The sequence below is a fragment of the Ambystoma mexicanum genome, chromosome 1q (genome assembly GCF_040938575.1).
Source record: "Ambystoma mexicanum isolate Mex_15411 chromosome 1q, UKY_AmexF1_1, whole genome shotgun sequence".
Lineage (NCBI taxonomy): Eukaryota > Metazoa > Chordata > Amphibia > Caudata > Ambystomatidae > Ambystoma > Ambystoma mexicanum.
Window position 1 is genome coordinate 1,372,211,471 of NC_090922.1, and position 17,104 is coordinate 1,372,228,574.

Consider the following 17,104-nt stretch of genomic DNA (forward strand, 5'->3'; position numbering starts at 1 on the left):
GGTTATCAGAAACAAAAGTGTGACCATGTTAGATCATGTCACGTCAAGAGCGAGTGGGCGCAGCTCCACTTACAAACACAAAATGATATTGTATTATAGGAATATAAATAATTTGCTTGGGGTGCAAACCCACTGGTGATGCCTCCGCACTGGCCACCTGAAATAACAATGGGATACCTTCACAGCCTAGGTCCTTGTTCCCACTGTGTTATATCATCCCATAATGTGCAACACTAGGAATGTTGCTCTGTCTGTGTTGCAATACTGACATTACACTAAAAGGAAAGTCATTGGTCTGAGTCAAATGAGGATTTCAAGAACCTACTGGTGTGATGAAAACCTATCAGAAAATGGTTTTAGCTCTAGCACAGTTTTCCACAAGCTCTTTCAGCTACCAAAAGTTACATGTATTTTTCTGTAATGCTGGGACAACTTATTAACGCTTTAGTGAGTCTGTATAGTATACTAAAAAGTCCAGAAGGCATTTTCCAAGGGACAGAGTATTCCAATGTGACCTCTCTTAGGGACCTACATATTCAGAAGCCATGTTCTACCATTACCTTATGCACAATTGTTTTCCTCATTGACTAGAAGTCTCAAGGGAGTTTGTACCAGTCATAAAGGGTACACAAACAGCTTTTGAATTGACCTAATGGTATGGCCAGATAGTTTTCTCCAGTAATCAAAAGTCTAGGAGGATTTTCGGCCAATGACTTGACAGGCACAATAAGCTTTTTCCAGTTACATTAATTCTCAAGCACATTTTTTTCAGAGACTTAATGTTCAGAAGCAGTCTTCACCAGTTAACTTGTGCTCTGCAGAACTTTATCGCAGTCACGTAATGTTCCCATCCCAGCCCATGTCATCTTTCTGAGTTTGAAAATGTAGCCAATCAAGCTCTATTAAAAAAGGTGTGTAGGGTGTGTTAGTTGGATAGCGGAAAGGCAGACGCAGAACACTTCGTTGTTGATGACTGCAGGTCAAAAGTACCCGTTACTAGTGTGTCGATATGAAAATCTCTATATTGTTTGTGCTTGGTACTGACTGGGTAGGTTAACCATCTGTGCAGCCATGGATTGTGGAGTGCAAAAAGGAACAGCATGGTTGTTGATGGAAGATATGTTCTGAAATTGTTAAGTTCACTAGACCTAGGAGGTTGTTTGCAGGAATGCGCAAGGTGTAAGGATGCGAGAATTCAGTAGTGAGGAGTTGAGAGTTGAGGTGAATGTAATGTGGGGTTGAGGGTGTTGTCACTTCCTGGCTCTTGGTGGAAGACTTCATTGATATTATAGGTGCGGAACAGTTCCATTCAGGAATGATTCCATGAGTCATCTCGGTTTCCCCACAGATGGTAGTGCCAAGAGTTTTAAAAAATGCCTGTTGTAAATTGGCCCAAGTGTCTAGCACAGTTTATAGTCGGTTGCTTTTATTTTTAATGTCTTTCAAAGTGGTTGGTTGAAAAGCCAAGCCTTGCGTTTTTTCCTGAACGTCACGTGGTTCTCCTTCAAGTGGAGGGGGTTTGTGTAGGGGAGCTGTGGGACATACAAAGAATCTGCGTGTTCTATATTCTTAAAGAAAAACCTAGAAACTCGAGTAGACTGAAGCATTATAATTCTACTATAAACCCATGCAGCTACCTCCAAGACATACAGAAGCGGCTCCTGAGGGAAACTAAAACATCCAGAATGATGCTATCACCTCATGCAGCCAAATATGAGGCTTTTGGGGGTCCGACATGCCAGAAGGTGTCTTTGTGACTATTCACTCACCAGGCTGGCAGAATAAGACCAAACATGTATGAAGTCGCTGCTCTACTAGGCAGCATAGATTTGGAGGAGTCTTAGATGTATAGCACAAAGCCTTACAGCAGAGACAGGAGTTCCGTGGTGATGTAATCTGGCCAAACAAAATGTAAGCTTTTGTATGTAGCCATATCCATATTAGCTGGTGCACATCATACCTATACTGAACTAGCCTGTCGATGGTCTTGGAGAGAGCAATGAAATGGCAGGGAGACCAATAGAAAAGCCTAGGAGAGGAAATGACCTGTAAAACCGCATGGAAAAATGGAACAGGCAACTAGTAACTGGGGAGTTGGAAACAAGGCCCAAATATCGACCCAACCCTCATTTGTGGAGAGAACATGCCGTGCTGATGAAATGTCACTGGCTGATTGAGGGTAGAGCCCCTTTAAGAAGATTCAAGGCCTGAGTATGCTCTTATCCCACATAGAGCTCAATTTGTGTGAGGGGCTGAGAAGCACAAGAGATATGAAGATGTGTGAGGGTCTGAGAAACTAAACAGAGATTATGCTGCCTGGGGCACAGAGACACCCAGCAGGACTGCTGGGATCTGAAAGGCTGGAACGTCTAGGAAGCCTTGGTTCCATGGCAACCTTTAAACTATATTCCTGAGTGTGCTTAGCAATATACAAGAAGGTCGGTTAGCTGGGAACTATATACCTGTGAGCTGAGCACTACATTCCTTAGCAAACTAGGCACTATATCCCTGTGTGAGCTGGGCAATATATTTCTAACCAAACAGGACAGTATTTCCCTGAGTGAGTTAAGAATTATATTGCATGGGGATGGGGTAGGTACCATGTTCATAGCAGCAAAAGGTTAGCCAAGCAGTGTTACCCTGGATACAGTGCAAATAAACAGCTGTGTGATATGTCCCTGTGACAAATTACTTCTACCCTAAAATACCCACTCAGTCCTCACACTTCTACACACCAAGAGCCAACACAATCATAAAAATAAAACAGGCACAGTCAAGAGATATACCTCTTTTGCCATTTGTGGTATTGTGGGCCGAGGGAAGTCTGTGCTTCAGTAGCAACCCACACAGTGAAGTATAGCAGCCAAAATAAAGGAATGCTGAATAAAGGTTTTATACAAAATTATAATTTAATCAGAAACACCATCCCTATAGAAGAAACAAAGAATATGCACATATAGAATAGATGCCGAACTCTGGGTGATGAGTGGAGGGGAGAAAGTCAATGAAAAGACTGCAATGTTGAAAAGGATATTTTTTTACGCTGCAAAAAGCGTTTCAATTGAAAAAAAACAGTCTCTAGTGTCAATAGTTCCGGTAATTTTGGTACCCCCATCCCATGGAGTCCAATGTGACTCCATGGAATGGCAAAATACCGGTGTCTCTGCTGCCCGTAATATGCCGGGAATACCCGTGCTATCAGGTTTCAGAGATGGCAGGAGCAGTTTCCCAGTATCCTGCCAGAATTATCGGTGGGATAGCGGGTAACTTGTAATGATCCCCTATTGTTGCTGAGTCTGTGATTGTGGCCCTATATTACCGAGTCTGTTAGCTCTGTAAAAAGAAAAACTGTAGGAGTTATATCCACGAGACAGCATTTTGAGCTGCTGTCCAGAAGGATACTGGTATCTCATTTAGATAGAAGGGACTTGATATACATCAAGTTACCCCATCCTGACACATTTTCTTTAGGTCATTCCAAGGTAAGCGTTTGCTTTTAAATTAATGTTTAATTGTCGATAAAATGTTAGTCCCCTACATGCCTTTATCCATACCCCTTCTGACTGAAAACAAAGTATAGACACACTGGGCCTCATTACAAGTATAGCGGTAAGGCAACAACGGCGCCGGTACCGCTACCGGCACAGTTGCTACCGTACCAACATAATAGGAGTTTTGCTTGCGGGTGCCTTTGCAGCCACCATGTCTGACCTGCTGGCCGTACTGGCACCCTCGAGCAGAACATGATGGTAGCACTGGTGCTGGTATTAACGGTACCGGTGCTACCACCCTCCCCATTCCAGCCCTATGGGGATAAAATGGAAATGGGGATGTACCGGGCCAGGCACCCACGAAAAGGGCAATTACTGGGTCCGGCTGGGCCAGAATAGCCCGTTAATTGCCCCTTCGCGGGTGCCGGACCCGGATGCCAGTTTGCAGGTAGCCTCCAAAGGCTAGGCAAGGCGACCTCCAACCTTGTAATGGGGCCCACTGTCTTGATGTCATTCATGACATTAAGTTGAAATGTTGAGCTCACAGAATTGGGTTAATAGTTTTGCAGAGCATATGGTCCTGGGCTCCAATGATTCTGTTACTATGCGTCTTAATGTTGACCTGTACATGATGTTTGAATCCTTGGGAGCTGTCTGGTTTGGGTTAAAAAATCCTAGTGTGAAAAAAAATGTGTCCTATCGACAAGAGACATGTTTCTGGAGCAAACACTTGACTTTTGAGCTAATTAGCACACACCCAATAATCACCTATTCGACTTTGACCTGGAGGTGAAATCCCAGTAATGCAGTGGTCTTCAATCAGTGGGGCTTCACCTAAACATCATCCACTCCTTTCTCGTACCTCAAAGCATTAAGTCAACATAGTTATGATCTTATATCTTCCTGAAGTAATTTGAAGCATATATGTGGAGTATCGTAGTTATCAACTGCAATTGGTTTTTTTAATTAAATAAATACAGTTTAAAGTTGGTTGATTTACTTACACTCTCATCTGGGATAGCTGTAGTACAGAGGCTCACGACAGTAGAGACGATACCCGTCAGCGCAAAGAGGATTAATGCGAAATGGAGGTAGTGGACATCTTTCAGAATTGCAGGTCGTGTGTCCACCTCACCACAATAGGGAGCTTGATAGACAAAATCCATGATCATGCGGATGAGGCCAACAGCCAAACCAATGATTAAGCCCCAAAACGCACCCTGTGAAGAAAGGGAAATGTATCATACATTCCAACATGTCTAGTTTGATCTATGACTACATCAAATTAAACATTTTTAAAAGGTGTACGCCTGAAGTATGACAGGTAGGTAAAGAATAATTACTTTTTTGAAATTTTGTAGGCAATTGTATTTATGGTTTTTAGGAGTCTTTGGGCCTCATTACACGGTAGGCGGTAGGGGTTTACCGGTACCGGTAAGGGCACCGGTACCGGTAAACCCCTACCGCCTTACTACGAGTTTCCTTTGCAGGACCCGACTTTAACGGCTGGTTTTACCAGCCGTTAAAGTTGGGTGCCGCAAAGGGACCTTGGAGCTAATTACGGTACCGCAATTTGCGGTACCATAATTAGCACCTTCCCCATTCCCATTATGCCCTATGGGGGCAAAAATGGGAATGGGGAAGAGCCTTGGTGATTGGAGAATTACAGTCCCCGCTCACCTTGGAGTAGGGCGGTAATTCCGCCATCCACCAAGGCGGACACGGTAAGATACCGGTGGCAACCATGGCGCTAATAGCGCCATGGTTACCGCCTACCGTGTAATGAGGCCCTATGACTTTTCTTTCATTATTTTAACTTTTTTTTTTCAAATACATGATTCATCTTTCTGGTTTGGTGTCGGTGAACCCTTATAATGCCTCTTTTATTCTCCTTGTGCTATTTCGTCTCACTTCTATTTTCATCTAGACTTACCGTAAACCATTGCCCCATCTTCGTCTTTCTTTCTTCCTTGCTTTCCTTTACTTTCCAATCCGTCTTCCTTATGCCTCCAATGTGCTTACCTTCTTCATTTGCCCCATTCTGATTTTTAAGTAATCCTGTCTAGTCAGCATTCAGTCTGAACTTTCTAAATCATCATTGCAGTATTTCTTCAGATTATGCATAGAGAAGATCATCATAGCAAATGAGCATGGCAGCGAAACACCCACTACATCTGGAGATAATGCAGATCTGGAATTTATTAGCTGTAATTTGAAAATGATGCGATTGTGCGGAGTGATGGCGAGAAGTTGAGGTGTTGGAACAGGTGAAGTTGAATGGTGTTCATATGGTCTCCCATTAATGTGGGATCTACTGACCATTTGTATAAAACAATATGTGGGTGATTTGCGTAGGGTAATATTTGAAATGTATTTTCAAGAAAAATGATCAGGATATCAATATTTTGGAACCTTTTTCTAAAAAGTACTAATTTCATGCAGCATACCACCAATGTTACTACTCACATGCTATTGAGCCCCATGCCTGCAATTATTTGCAGTTACAAAATGGATTGCTAAAGTAAAGAGTAACAGGCAAAATCACCTTCACTCTTTACATATACTCTGTTATTCATTTTCAAAGTCCCTGTAAATTGCATGGAGGAGACTGCCTACATTTGCACTTGCATGCAAAGATATACCCTCCATGCAACTATACGCTTTCCTTTTGCACTGGATGCATTGCGGGCAGTATCTACAGTTGAATGCTACGGAATCAACCTGTTTTTTTTCTGGTGTAAAAAAGCCTACAGATTTCATAGGGATCCACAGCATTTAAGCCAGCATGAACATGTCATGCTGGCATAAAGACGATACTATTTGTATGGTGGAGAAGATGGGGGAGTTGGAAACAGATATTCCATTCCCTCTCTACCATACAAATGAAGGCAAAGGTGGAGTAGATGAAAATCCATGCATACAATCTTACATTTTACACATGGATGTGCCTCCCTCTAGCTTTAGCTTCTCCCTTTGAAAATAGTTTAAATATTTGTATAATTGGTTGTATTTATCTGAAAGAAAGGGATGCCAATTTCAATCAAAAATGTTTCCCAATAATACAATAACAGATTACAGGGGCCTTCCCGGAAGCGGGCCTGGTCAATAACACAAAAACGTCCTAGAGTGTAAACAGCATTTTGCAGCAATTGGGAGGTGGAGAAGGAGCACCTTTTACAACTTTAAAAAACATGCATTGTCATGCTGGCATTAAATAATGGATTCCTGTAAAATCTGCCAGCATTTAGCACCTTCTAAAAGCAGACAGGTTCTATGGGAGTCCTTTGTAAATGCTGCCTGAAAAGAATAATTAGTAGAGAGCACTAAAATACATTTTAGAAAGCAGAGGACAAAATAAAACAGGAAATGCAATTTTGCCTGTTTTTACTCTTTCCTGCTCCACTCTTTTACACTGCTAATGTCTGCTTTTGAAAATGTCATGTTGTATTAACTGCTTGTGCATTTGCATAAGGGAGAGGGTGAGGGTAGCCGAATTTGTAATTCCGTTCCATGCTCGCTCTCTACCATAGAAATTAATAAAAATATGGTGTGGCAAAAAAACCTGCATACATATTTTACACATACATTTTACACATCCGTTTTATGCAGCGCCATGATAAACATGACATTTGGTTCATTTTAAACAAGATATGTTGCATACCTGCGTGAAAAGGGCCTCATCGCGAGTTGGGCGGTTTCTAGGCCGGTTTCTAGGCCAACAGGGTTACCACCACCCGGTCCGGTGCTATTAGTGCCAGATCAAGGGTAGGGCGGTATTGGGTAGTTCCCAATCCCCATTAGGTCCATTGGACCCAATGTGTCATTTTTAGTGCAATAGCGCAATATGCAATAGCACAACACTAATTGTGCCTGAAAATGGGCGTTAAGTTGGTTCATTTAACTCCATCTTAGAGCTGGGGGTAAATTCTGCTAGACTTGTGATTGGGCAGACCCTTAAATGCAGCAGTAATAGCATTACCATCGGCCACCTTTAAGGGCTGCCACCCAACTCGTGATAAGGCCCAAAGCATATAGACAGGATGGTGCCTTGGTATGGGCACCTTTTCATGATCCCTTTCGAGTCGCCCAATGCTTGCTGATCCTTCAGAAAGGGATCCGAGAATAAGTGTCGTAGGTGGTACTTATTTATATTAGGGGTGCAAGAAGCCCATTTGATTTTGCTTATCATATATCAGTGACTTAATACCTCCATTTTAGACTTCTATATTTGTGAACTAAAACTGCTGTCCACAGCTAAGGCCTTTGGTGCAAAAGACCTAAGAGTCTAATAGATAACCCACAGCCTGGTCTCTTAAACCATTCCTCCAAGGTACAATGAGAATAAGAAAGAACTATTTAAGTGGGCTAAACCAAAAACTGAATTCTTGCTACTGGGCCAACTACACCTAGTAGGTGTCCAAAGTTACCTGTGTGTATTATTTGTTACATTTGTCGGAGTGCAAAATTATAATGTTATATTCTAATGCAATTTTGTTTAACCAGGTAATTTTATTGAGTTTATTATATTCAATCCTATCTTGTTTTATTCTCCTGTTGGGTTGCTTGATTATATAAGGGGATTTTTATTTAATTCTGTCTATATAAATGTTTCTGTTAATTTATTTTTTAAATGTATGTAATTTAATGTATGGGACATTTTTACCCGTAATGTTTGTTCAGTTTTGATATCTTTTTTGGACTAGACGGGGAACAATGGAAAATGCATTAGATTTCCAAGTCGCAGAGACGTTCCTCATTAGAATGTAACAGGTCAAAGTGAGGGGAGACATGCATTTAGAGAGTTTTCCCAAGGCTAGCGTCCATGTAATTTGTGTTTATCTTATCTAACACTTGCAAACTTACAACACAGATCCAATAGCTTGCCGACAAAACTTTTGGAAATAGTACACCTTTTTAACAGATGCTGGCATTTACATAATTAAATAGAGAATCAGCAAGGACCAGTGTCTCTGAGAAGGTTTGATTATGTGAAGTACAAGCGTTCTCTGGACCTCTTCCTGTATCACTTGATATCGGGCCTCAGGCAGTCGTAAAGATTGAATATGGATTGATTTTCCAAGATGCACCTCAATATGGTTCACTAAGCCATACAACATTTCCCGGCTTATCTTTCAAATCATTTTGAAAATGATCAAACAATCTTGCAGATCATTGGCTTTTTTACTCTTTAGATTCCCCAGGATAATTTTCCTCAGTTTAGTAGTTAGGCCTGCTTGGGCATCGTCCTCAGAACTGGACTTCCCTACTTTGTATTCAGAGTTCACAGGCCTTTGGCTAATTAACAAAATACACTTGTGAGTTCTTCTGATGGCCACTTTATTGAATGCAATGGGCAAGATGACTTAAAACTTACATTAGCGTAAGGGTTAGATGACAATGTTCCTAGATCTTGTTTTTGTATGTGGGTACAAGCAATAGGACTTCGTCTCCCACGATAGATACACTTCTATAAATGTGTTTTTCGGATGTACACACATTTCTGATTTTTGTCTTGGTCCTCTTGTAGGTGGTAATAAATTATATCTCAAACCAAGCAATACGTTTCCTGGTAGCCAGGACAACTTGGAAAGTGTTTTTGTCAATTGTGTCCTGTTTTTCCAATCCCCCTTTGATAATGGCATAGTCATCTCTGGGCTCCAGTTTAAAGGGGGGGATCTGGATGAAACTTACAGGGTCTACCTTACAGCCAACAATGCTCATGTGAGCTAAGTCATTCTAGTTGTTATCTTTGTCATCAACTAATGTCGGCAACAGGTTTTTCAGGATTTGATAAAGAGTCTCGACTGAGCCATCCATTTGAGGTACATATATGGAGGTGATGAGAGTCTCACTGTAACTCTGTAATTTTATTCATCAGCTGGGGAAATGCCCCAGTGTAATGGGTGGTGCTGTCCTTGGCTAATAGGATGAATATATTCCCTGCTTGGAAAGGGTGCAATTGAATTATTCTTAGCCCAAACCAACTGTTCTCCCTTACAACATGAATGCAGTCTGGTCAAAACTAGACCAGAAAACATGTCATTTTGTTGGACGAGGGCAAATTCATGTCTAAGGAGAAGACTTGTCTGTAGATCCTTTTTCTGGGCATTGATTCAGCTGGGGATGAGTAGACCCAAAGCTGTTCATCCCTTAGACACTACCTAATACGTCTGTGACTTCCTCAAAGGGTTGTTTAAACAGCAGTTCACATACCATTTTCACTATTGAATCTCCTTCCTAAACCACCAATATCTATTTGCCCTGATTGAACAGCAACAGTTTCACATTCTTGAGAGTCCTCTTGAATTACTCTGGCCCCAACTGCTATTCCACATTTTACTGCTCACCATGATTATGCTGCTATCCATCCATGAGTCCCATTGGTAGCTGTACTTTCAAGCCTCCACATATTAGGGTCTTTCCTCCTCATGAAATGTCAACAACATTGATACAATCCGGCCAATGCCCACCAACCCTGGGGATGCCCTAATTGTGAATGTGCCTGTCCAAGAACTTTGAGAACATTTATACCCGGTGTAGGAGGGCCTCTTGGTCAGACCCTCATGATCCCTCTCCCTCCACCTTTTGTCACAAACGGAGTAGGTTCAAAGAGAGTCAAATATTACATTTTATAACAATATGTTTAAAGTGTGTTTGCATCTTAAGGCCAATTTTGGGATATCAGCACAAAATTATGAAACAGCAACAGGATGGGCCCTCCTAGGTTCTCAGCCATTTTGGCTGACACTCTGAGCATCTTGTAATGTCCCAGCCTCTCATAGTATCTTGGTCTTAAAGCACCCATCAACTTCCTTTTTGTCTTCTGGTGGTGTAGTCTCTGGTCCCCTAGTGCTGGTCCTTCTCTCTGGGAATATCTCCCTTTGGAGAATCCTTGCACCACATATAGGCCTAGGTGAAAGTAGATTCTGCATTAGATGGCAGCCAACAAACCACTAATGTGTCCACCAGGATCCAAGGTATCTTATCCTGTTCTAGATTTTGCTAGGATGCATTTGCCATGTTCCTATCTTAGGGTCTTAGCTCCAGTCCCCCACAATCAGGCCGTGTCTCCTGCCTAAGGGTGCCTCTCCTTACCCTACAGCTTTCTACACTCCACTCTCTTTTCCTTCATCTCTCTGTGCCTCTTCAAGGCCACATCCTCCCTGCCTTAACCACTCTTCTACAGGCTCTGGACTTACCTGCCTCCTCTCCTTAGCTTCATGTCCTTAATTAAATACCTCCCCCTCCAATGTTCCTTGTTTTCTCCTTCTTCCTCATGCTTTCTCCCCAAACTCTACCTGCCAATGGATTTCAATCCAACCTCCTCCTTAATACTCAGCTCCGTCTGCCTTCTGATGTTCTCATCAACCACTTTCCTAATACTCTCAACCACCCCCACAGCATCTACTCCTTCACTTCATCCACCTCTAGCCACCTCTCTTCCCATTCCTTCCTCCTCCTCCTACTCACTCCGCTCCCTTTTACTAACCTCTTGCCTCCATCACAACAAGCACTTCCAGCTAGTCCCCAACTCAAAGCTCCCACACTTATTAATGGACTAGCATTTTAATATATTTTAGGCTCGTCCCTGTGTTCTATCTCCCCCCTGCCCTCTGGACTAGGACCTTGCTTGAGTAATTGTTGGATTCCCCTAGAAATGTGTTCATAGAGTCAGGACTGCCAACATCAGCAATCTGTAGTATCTGAGCTCTGTTTAGGGAGCCATGGAAGACTGAGCCTACATTAGCTTGGCTGCAACCTTGCACTTTCTATCCTTGTCTTCATTAGCGCCAACAGCCCACTTATGCATTCATTCATTAAGCTCCCTGGTTTCTCCAATGCTGTGCCTTCAACCATGGTCACTGCATCAGAAATCTGGCAGGCAGAGACCATCACAGCCCAGTTATCACTTCTGTTTTAAATTTCAGTTCTGTTCCGGTGCAGCAGTGGCTGAATGTTGACTATCAGGTACACTAATTGGAAGCCCATTAAAGGGTCATGGGCAAACATGGTGCTAGTGTGACTGTCCTCTTCCAAAAGGGCTGGGAGTAATTGGGTATTCCAGGGGATCCCCCTGACTCCCAACTTGATCTCTACATCACACATTGAGTGTTGGCCTCGGGCCCACGTGGCCAGTCCAATATTAACCCTAAGGACATCACAGGGGCAATGTTTGTTAAATGTGTTTACGGTACTTAGAAATAGAAATCAGTAGGTCACCTTTATTGTTACAATTTTCAAATGTTAATATAGTCAGTAACTGTTTGATATCAGGATCAAATAATGTATTCCCAGAGTCATCTTTTGCAGAGAAGATTTAAGATTTTCCCATCTGAAACCATGCAATCCCAGAAAGGATCCCATTTATTGATTTCCATGACTTACAGGTTCATTGATCCGCTTCCAGAAAATAGCAAGTAGGAAGATTGCGGTGACTGGTGGGGCCAGGTAACTGGTCATGGATTGCATGTAGTCAAACAATTTTCCACTGTTTGCTGCCTGAATGATGGGTATCCATAGAATACTTACAGCAACAAGGATAAGAATAAAGATCCTAGGGTGAAATCAGAGATGAAACGTTAAACTTTCAATTAACCTGGAAAATTACACAAACTGCACCATTAATGCTATGATAAATGGGATGAATTCCAGTAGACTGATTTTATTTTTTTAATTAAATATTATGGCATGTCCTACAGATAACATGTTTTAGAAAAGTGTACAACCTGCCAACTATCATGAGCTCCTGCTCCGAAGCATTCCTGCGGATCCGTTGCCAAATGTCCAGGGTAAAGAGAGTGCTACTGCTGTTGAAGATGGATGTGAGGGAGCTCATAAGGGCAGCCAGTAAGACAGCAATCATTAGGCCTCTCAGACCTGTAGGTAAAAAAAGACCCATGGTATAAATCAGTAATTCCGCACTCGACACGCACAGCTAAATATTAAGCTCCGGTTAAAGCTCAGCTTGAGTGCTCGCCTCAGACATGGAGTCAGCTTTCACTTCACAAAGGCTGAATACCAGAAGGGCCAACTCATCCCTTCATCCATCTGAGGTTGATAAATCAAGTACCAGTGAAGTAGGTATAAAGACCTATTATTACAGTGCGTGGACGACGGAGGAATACAGCAGAAGTAGTTTGCACATGGGGTGTTGATGCCCATCCTCAGTAGTTGATATATGCATAGGTTGACTCAATCTCTCCTGTCCTGTATTATTGTAACCTGATAGAATGCTTAAGGGTATAATATTAATATGTGAGTTGGGTAGTTACTCTGGGCAGCAAAGTGGGAGGCTGGGTGATTGGTGCATTAAGCTTCTTAAGTATCTCCTGTGTTTGTGCTTTCTTTTCTGAAATTATGATGAGCTGTTCCTGTCTCTTGTCAACACTAACAACCAGGTATCCATGCCCATATGCGAGTCTATAGACTGTGATCCATGAGAGTATTGCAACTGGCTGCACTGACCTGGCGGACCACCTGAAATCCTGTGCGGTGAGGCACCCTGTTTCCTTTTATCTGTCTCATTGCTCACTGCTTTGGCTCCACACCCCTCCCCCCAAACCCTGTTAGGCACAGAGTGTGACTGCAACATGTCATACTTTTTCAGTCCATTGTGTCCTCCAGCTGTACCATCAAGTGTTCTTCAGCACACACTATTCCTTTGCATATTGAGACCAGTGTGTGCCATTTGGCTAGCGTTACTCACCCATGGGCCATTCACGACCATATTTGCTGTAACCTGGCAATTAGGATACTTCTGCCCTATAAGCTCACAGTATACTTTGTCTGCCATTGGCTGGAAACTGTGATGCTTCTGTTCTCCGCATCCACAACAGTAGTCAGGTTGGACAATGAGGGTTTGTGCTTTCATCATTTTGAAAATGTGACAATGCACTGATACATATACATGTTCTGAAACACATAATGGGCCTCATTACAAGCATGCCGGTCCAGAAACACCGGTGCTGCTAAACTTACCAGCACCGTTGTTTCCGAACCGTCAAAGTACATGTTTGCTGGGCGGGTGCCCTCCCGCCTGGCAGGCCTGACTTGCTGGGCGGAACGGCACCCGCCCGCAGAGTTTCACAGAAGCACCGGCACCATTATTGGTTATATGGGGAACAACATTTTACCGGTGCCTGACTTCACAACCACCAGGGTTGTAATACCCCGGTGTTACTGGGAAGGCAAGCACGGTCTACGCTGGACCCGTAAGGAGGCCTAATGTCTGTATTGGCCAGTGTTTTTAGACTCATATTCCCTTCCCAGCATAACAGGAGGAGTAAGCTCAAGTATTGAAGATACGCCTTGGCAAAGCGAACTGTGGGCACTTGTGAGAGCCGTGGCAGTGCAAGCCATGGCAATCGATAAAAAATATGAGAATTTCAAAATGAAGTCGGTGCTGGACTTCTACAAGACGAAAGTGGTGCTATATTGACTAATGGTACAGAGACTCAGCTAGCACTACCATGGACATTATGGAGAGAGCTCGTATGCACATTTTGAAGGCTCTCAGCAGCATCAATAAGGCACGAAATGGGGCTAATTTCAATTCATGGAATTGCTGTGTAGAAATCCTTGGCACTTTAGAGGAAATGTACCATTTTCAATATTAAAAAACCACAAGGATCCTGGGGAATTTCCAGTGAAGGATTGGAAAAAGAGATGCAATGATATTCTGGAGACAACCGGAATCACAGAGGAAATGCTGATCACCAACCAGGATAAAGCAAAGCGAAGGCTCTGAGAGGCTGACTGGATCCATACCACTGATACCAGAGGCCGCCATAAGCTGAACCGAGATGGGTGGACTGAACAAAGACCACTCAACGATCCGCCAAAATACTTGATCAAATTCCCCAGTGATCAAGTTCGAAACACTTACCTGAAATTTCGACTGAACTGTCTCGCCGCACAGGAGTCCTTGAAAATATTTGATAGCAATTCAGCTTCTTGCAAAGAAAGGGACCAAAGTGAAACCTTGAAACATGTAGACTTTAGCTCCAATGGTCTTACGGACAAAAGGACTAACTATCTGGGAAGGATCATACGGTCAAAAACGTCATACTGGCTAGAAGATTGGTGGAGAACTATCTGCGTGGTGAAGACTCTAGACAGATATGTTCGGTAGTACATTTCTTCCCTCAAATAAAGGGGTAGAGTAAACAACATACAAGGCAAACGAATACAGTATGCCTTGAGTGGAAGGCAGAACTTTAACCAGAATGACATTGCCAATTCAGAGATGAGTAGGGAATGGAAACTTTGATTTTCTTTGCTGTTTTCCCCTATCCTTCCTTTTGACTTGATCCTTTATTGCTTCCTTCTCCTAGTGGCTCGCCTTTATTCCGTTTTTTTTAATGGTAATTGGAAATATGTCTAATGAAGAAGAATGATGTGGGAATAGATAAAGGTTTTTGTACAAACTATATATCTTAAATAACAATGAAGAAAATAACAGGCAGAGACAGTAAGGAAGTGGTGTATGCAAGACAGATTGTTTTTTAAGACTGTTTGCTCATCTATTCTCCAGGGTTGACCTTCACCTACTTGCTGTGGGGTTGTGGAAGATTGTAATTGCAGACTGAGATTGCAGATGGCCCAGGAGAAGTTGAGAATATCAGAGAGACGCGAGAGGACGCAGAGGAACAAGGAGCTTTCCTTTGTAAAGACGATTGGGTCTGTGTGCTTCAGACTAAGAAATCTTCTTCAAATAACAAGGTATTTCTGAAAAAGGAGGTAATAAAAGGAAAAAAAAATAAGAATGGCTTTCTTTGACTGACCCAAGGAAAAGAAAGATAAAAGAAAATACAGCATCAAACGCGTTTGTGAAAAACTGCAGGTAGCCACAAGGCCCCTTAGAAGACCAGACACTAATGAAAGGGTCGCCCATACCAAGCTCAACTCCCAGAACAGAGAGGTTGTTGCTCAGTGTGTATATTACCACAAAATCGTAAGGGTTATAATTGAATTTCACAATACAAGCAATGTCACGTCATGAAGAAGGCCTCAATAAACATAATGCCAACAGCACTAGAGATAGTGCAGCATGGACTTTGAAGGCCGAAACATAGGTCAACTATTTATGAAGCTCATGCTTCATATATCCTTGTTGGAAAACCTTATGTTGGGTCTCCCAAAAAATAATGTGTGACTTATAGACTTATAGGTGCAAGATAGATTAGAAAAACAGTCAATAACAATTGGTTTTTTCATTTTGTCTGTACGAGTGTCCAATATGATCCTGTGAAAAAACTGCCATATTGTTTGGATCTATGGCTTTAAGTCACTTACTAAACCTATTTTTTGTATTAACAGTCTTATCTTTTATTGTGCTTTTCTGCTAATTGTTTTTCTATTGTTCTTTTCTATTAATTGTTTTTAGACGATTTTCTGATGTATTAATAAAATGATGAACATTTTGAGAGTTTAGTTTTTGTGGATATTCTGTCTTCCGCTGTATGAAAGAAGAGCGGGTAACGTGCACTGTCCTGTCCTCAACTTTGTGATAAAGAGAGGGGTAATCAATCTTGATGTTCTTTTTTTGTACCAGGAGAAAGCAACCTTCATGCACTGCCTTGCCTCCAAAGGGAAAGGGAATATTCAGGAATCACTGTCTAAATTTCGAGCATTTGGCCACTCTAATGGATATACGATATATGCCTAATATCTGTGTAGCCCTTGAAGAAACCAGTTCTACAATAGGACATAGAAGAGACCGGCAAATCAGGTGAAGATGTATGCGGTTGCCCAACATATGATAACATAAGTTTGCAATTTCAGAGTAAACCTTGATGAAGTAATTACAGACCAACCTATGGTCCACATAAATATACAGTGGACCATATGTGAGGGGTGTACATCAGACCCATCATTAGATCAAGTTCTCTCTTTGGCCAAGGCAGTAGAACAGTCTATCGCTTGGGTCAATGCCATCAAACAATAGAAAACAATGCATCCGTGAGAAGTGCCCAATTTAATTCCATACCTCAGGGGAAAAATCAGCCCATGGCACATAGTGGGAAGGAGAATAGACATAGCACCATAAACACCATAAACAACTGTGGCAGCAATACAAATGAGTCAGGAGGCAAGAGTTGCCCAGTGCTTGGCAAGACATGCTCATTGTTGCGAATCACCACTCAACAATCAAAAAACAAGAACCCATGCATGCAACCATCAATTGCTAATAGGTGGATCTGTGGATCCCAAACTGACAGACAAGGAGGCCACCGGGAACCGAGTGCTCTTGACAACTGTTGAGTCTGCTGGTGACCCCTGTGACCCATTGCAGTATGAGAATACTGGGAACAGAGATAGCATTCCTGGTAACTAAGGGTTGGTGTGCATTGCTACCTTTAAAGTATCAGGGATAGAGACTGTCATGTACCCCTCAGTAATGACATCAGGTACAGGGCATGGTCAAGCACAGGCTGCGCTAACCGCACATTTATTTATTGATGGTGCAGCGTGTCACAAGACAGGCACACCTCTGAAAGCTTTGAAGATGGCTGTTTTTGTAACATAATAAATGCCTGAAGAGTTGAGGCAGTGCCTGTTAAGTGCCAGTCCTGTTACTTTGAAAGGCTACTAGGTGTGTTCCACTCTCCTGT

At 42.4% G+C, this 17,104-nt stretch overlaps 1 protein-coding gene across 2 annotated transcripts in view; it reads right to left on the bottom strand.

Annotated features, from left to right (window-relative positions):
• Positions 1-17,104, bottom strand: part of SLC5A9 (solute carrier family 5 member 9) — a 702,002-nt gene that overhangs the window by 60,181 nt on the left and 624,717 nt on the right. For both annotated transcript variants that reach the window (XM_069642236.1, XM_069642237.1), the window contains exons 11-13: positions 12,218-12,368; positions 11,877-12,045; positions 4,496-4,711 (exon numbers count right to left, since the gene is read on the bottom strand). In XM_069642236.1, the coding sequence (XP_069498337.1) occupies positions 4,496-4,711; positions 11,877-12,045; positions 12,218-12,368 (536 nt within the window). The remainder of the gene's footprint in view (positions 1-4,495; positions 4,712-11,876; positions 12,046-12,217; positions 12,369-17,104) is intronic.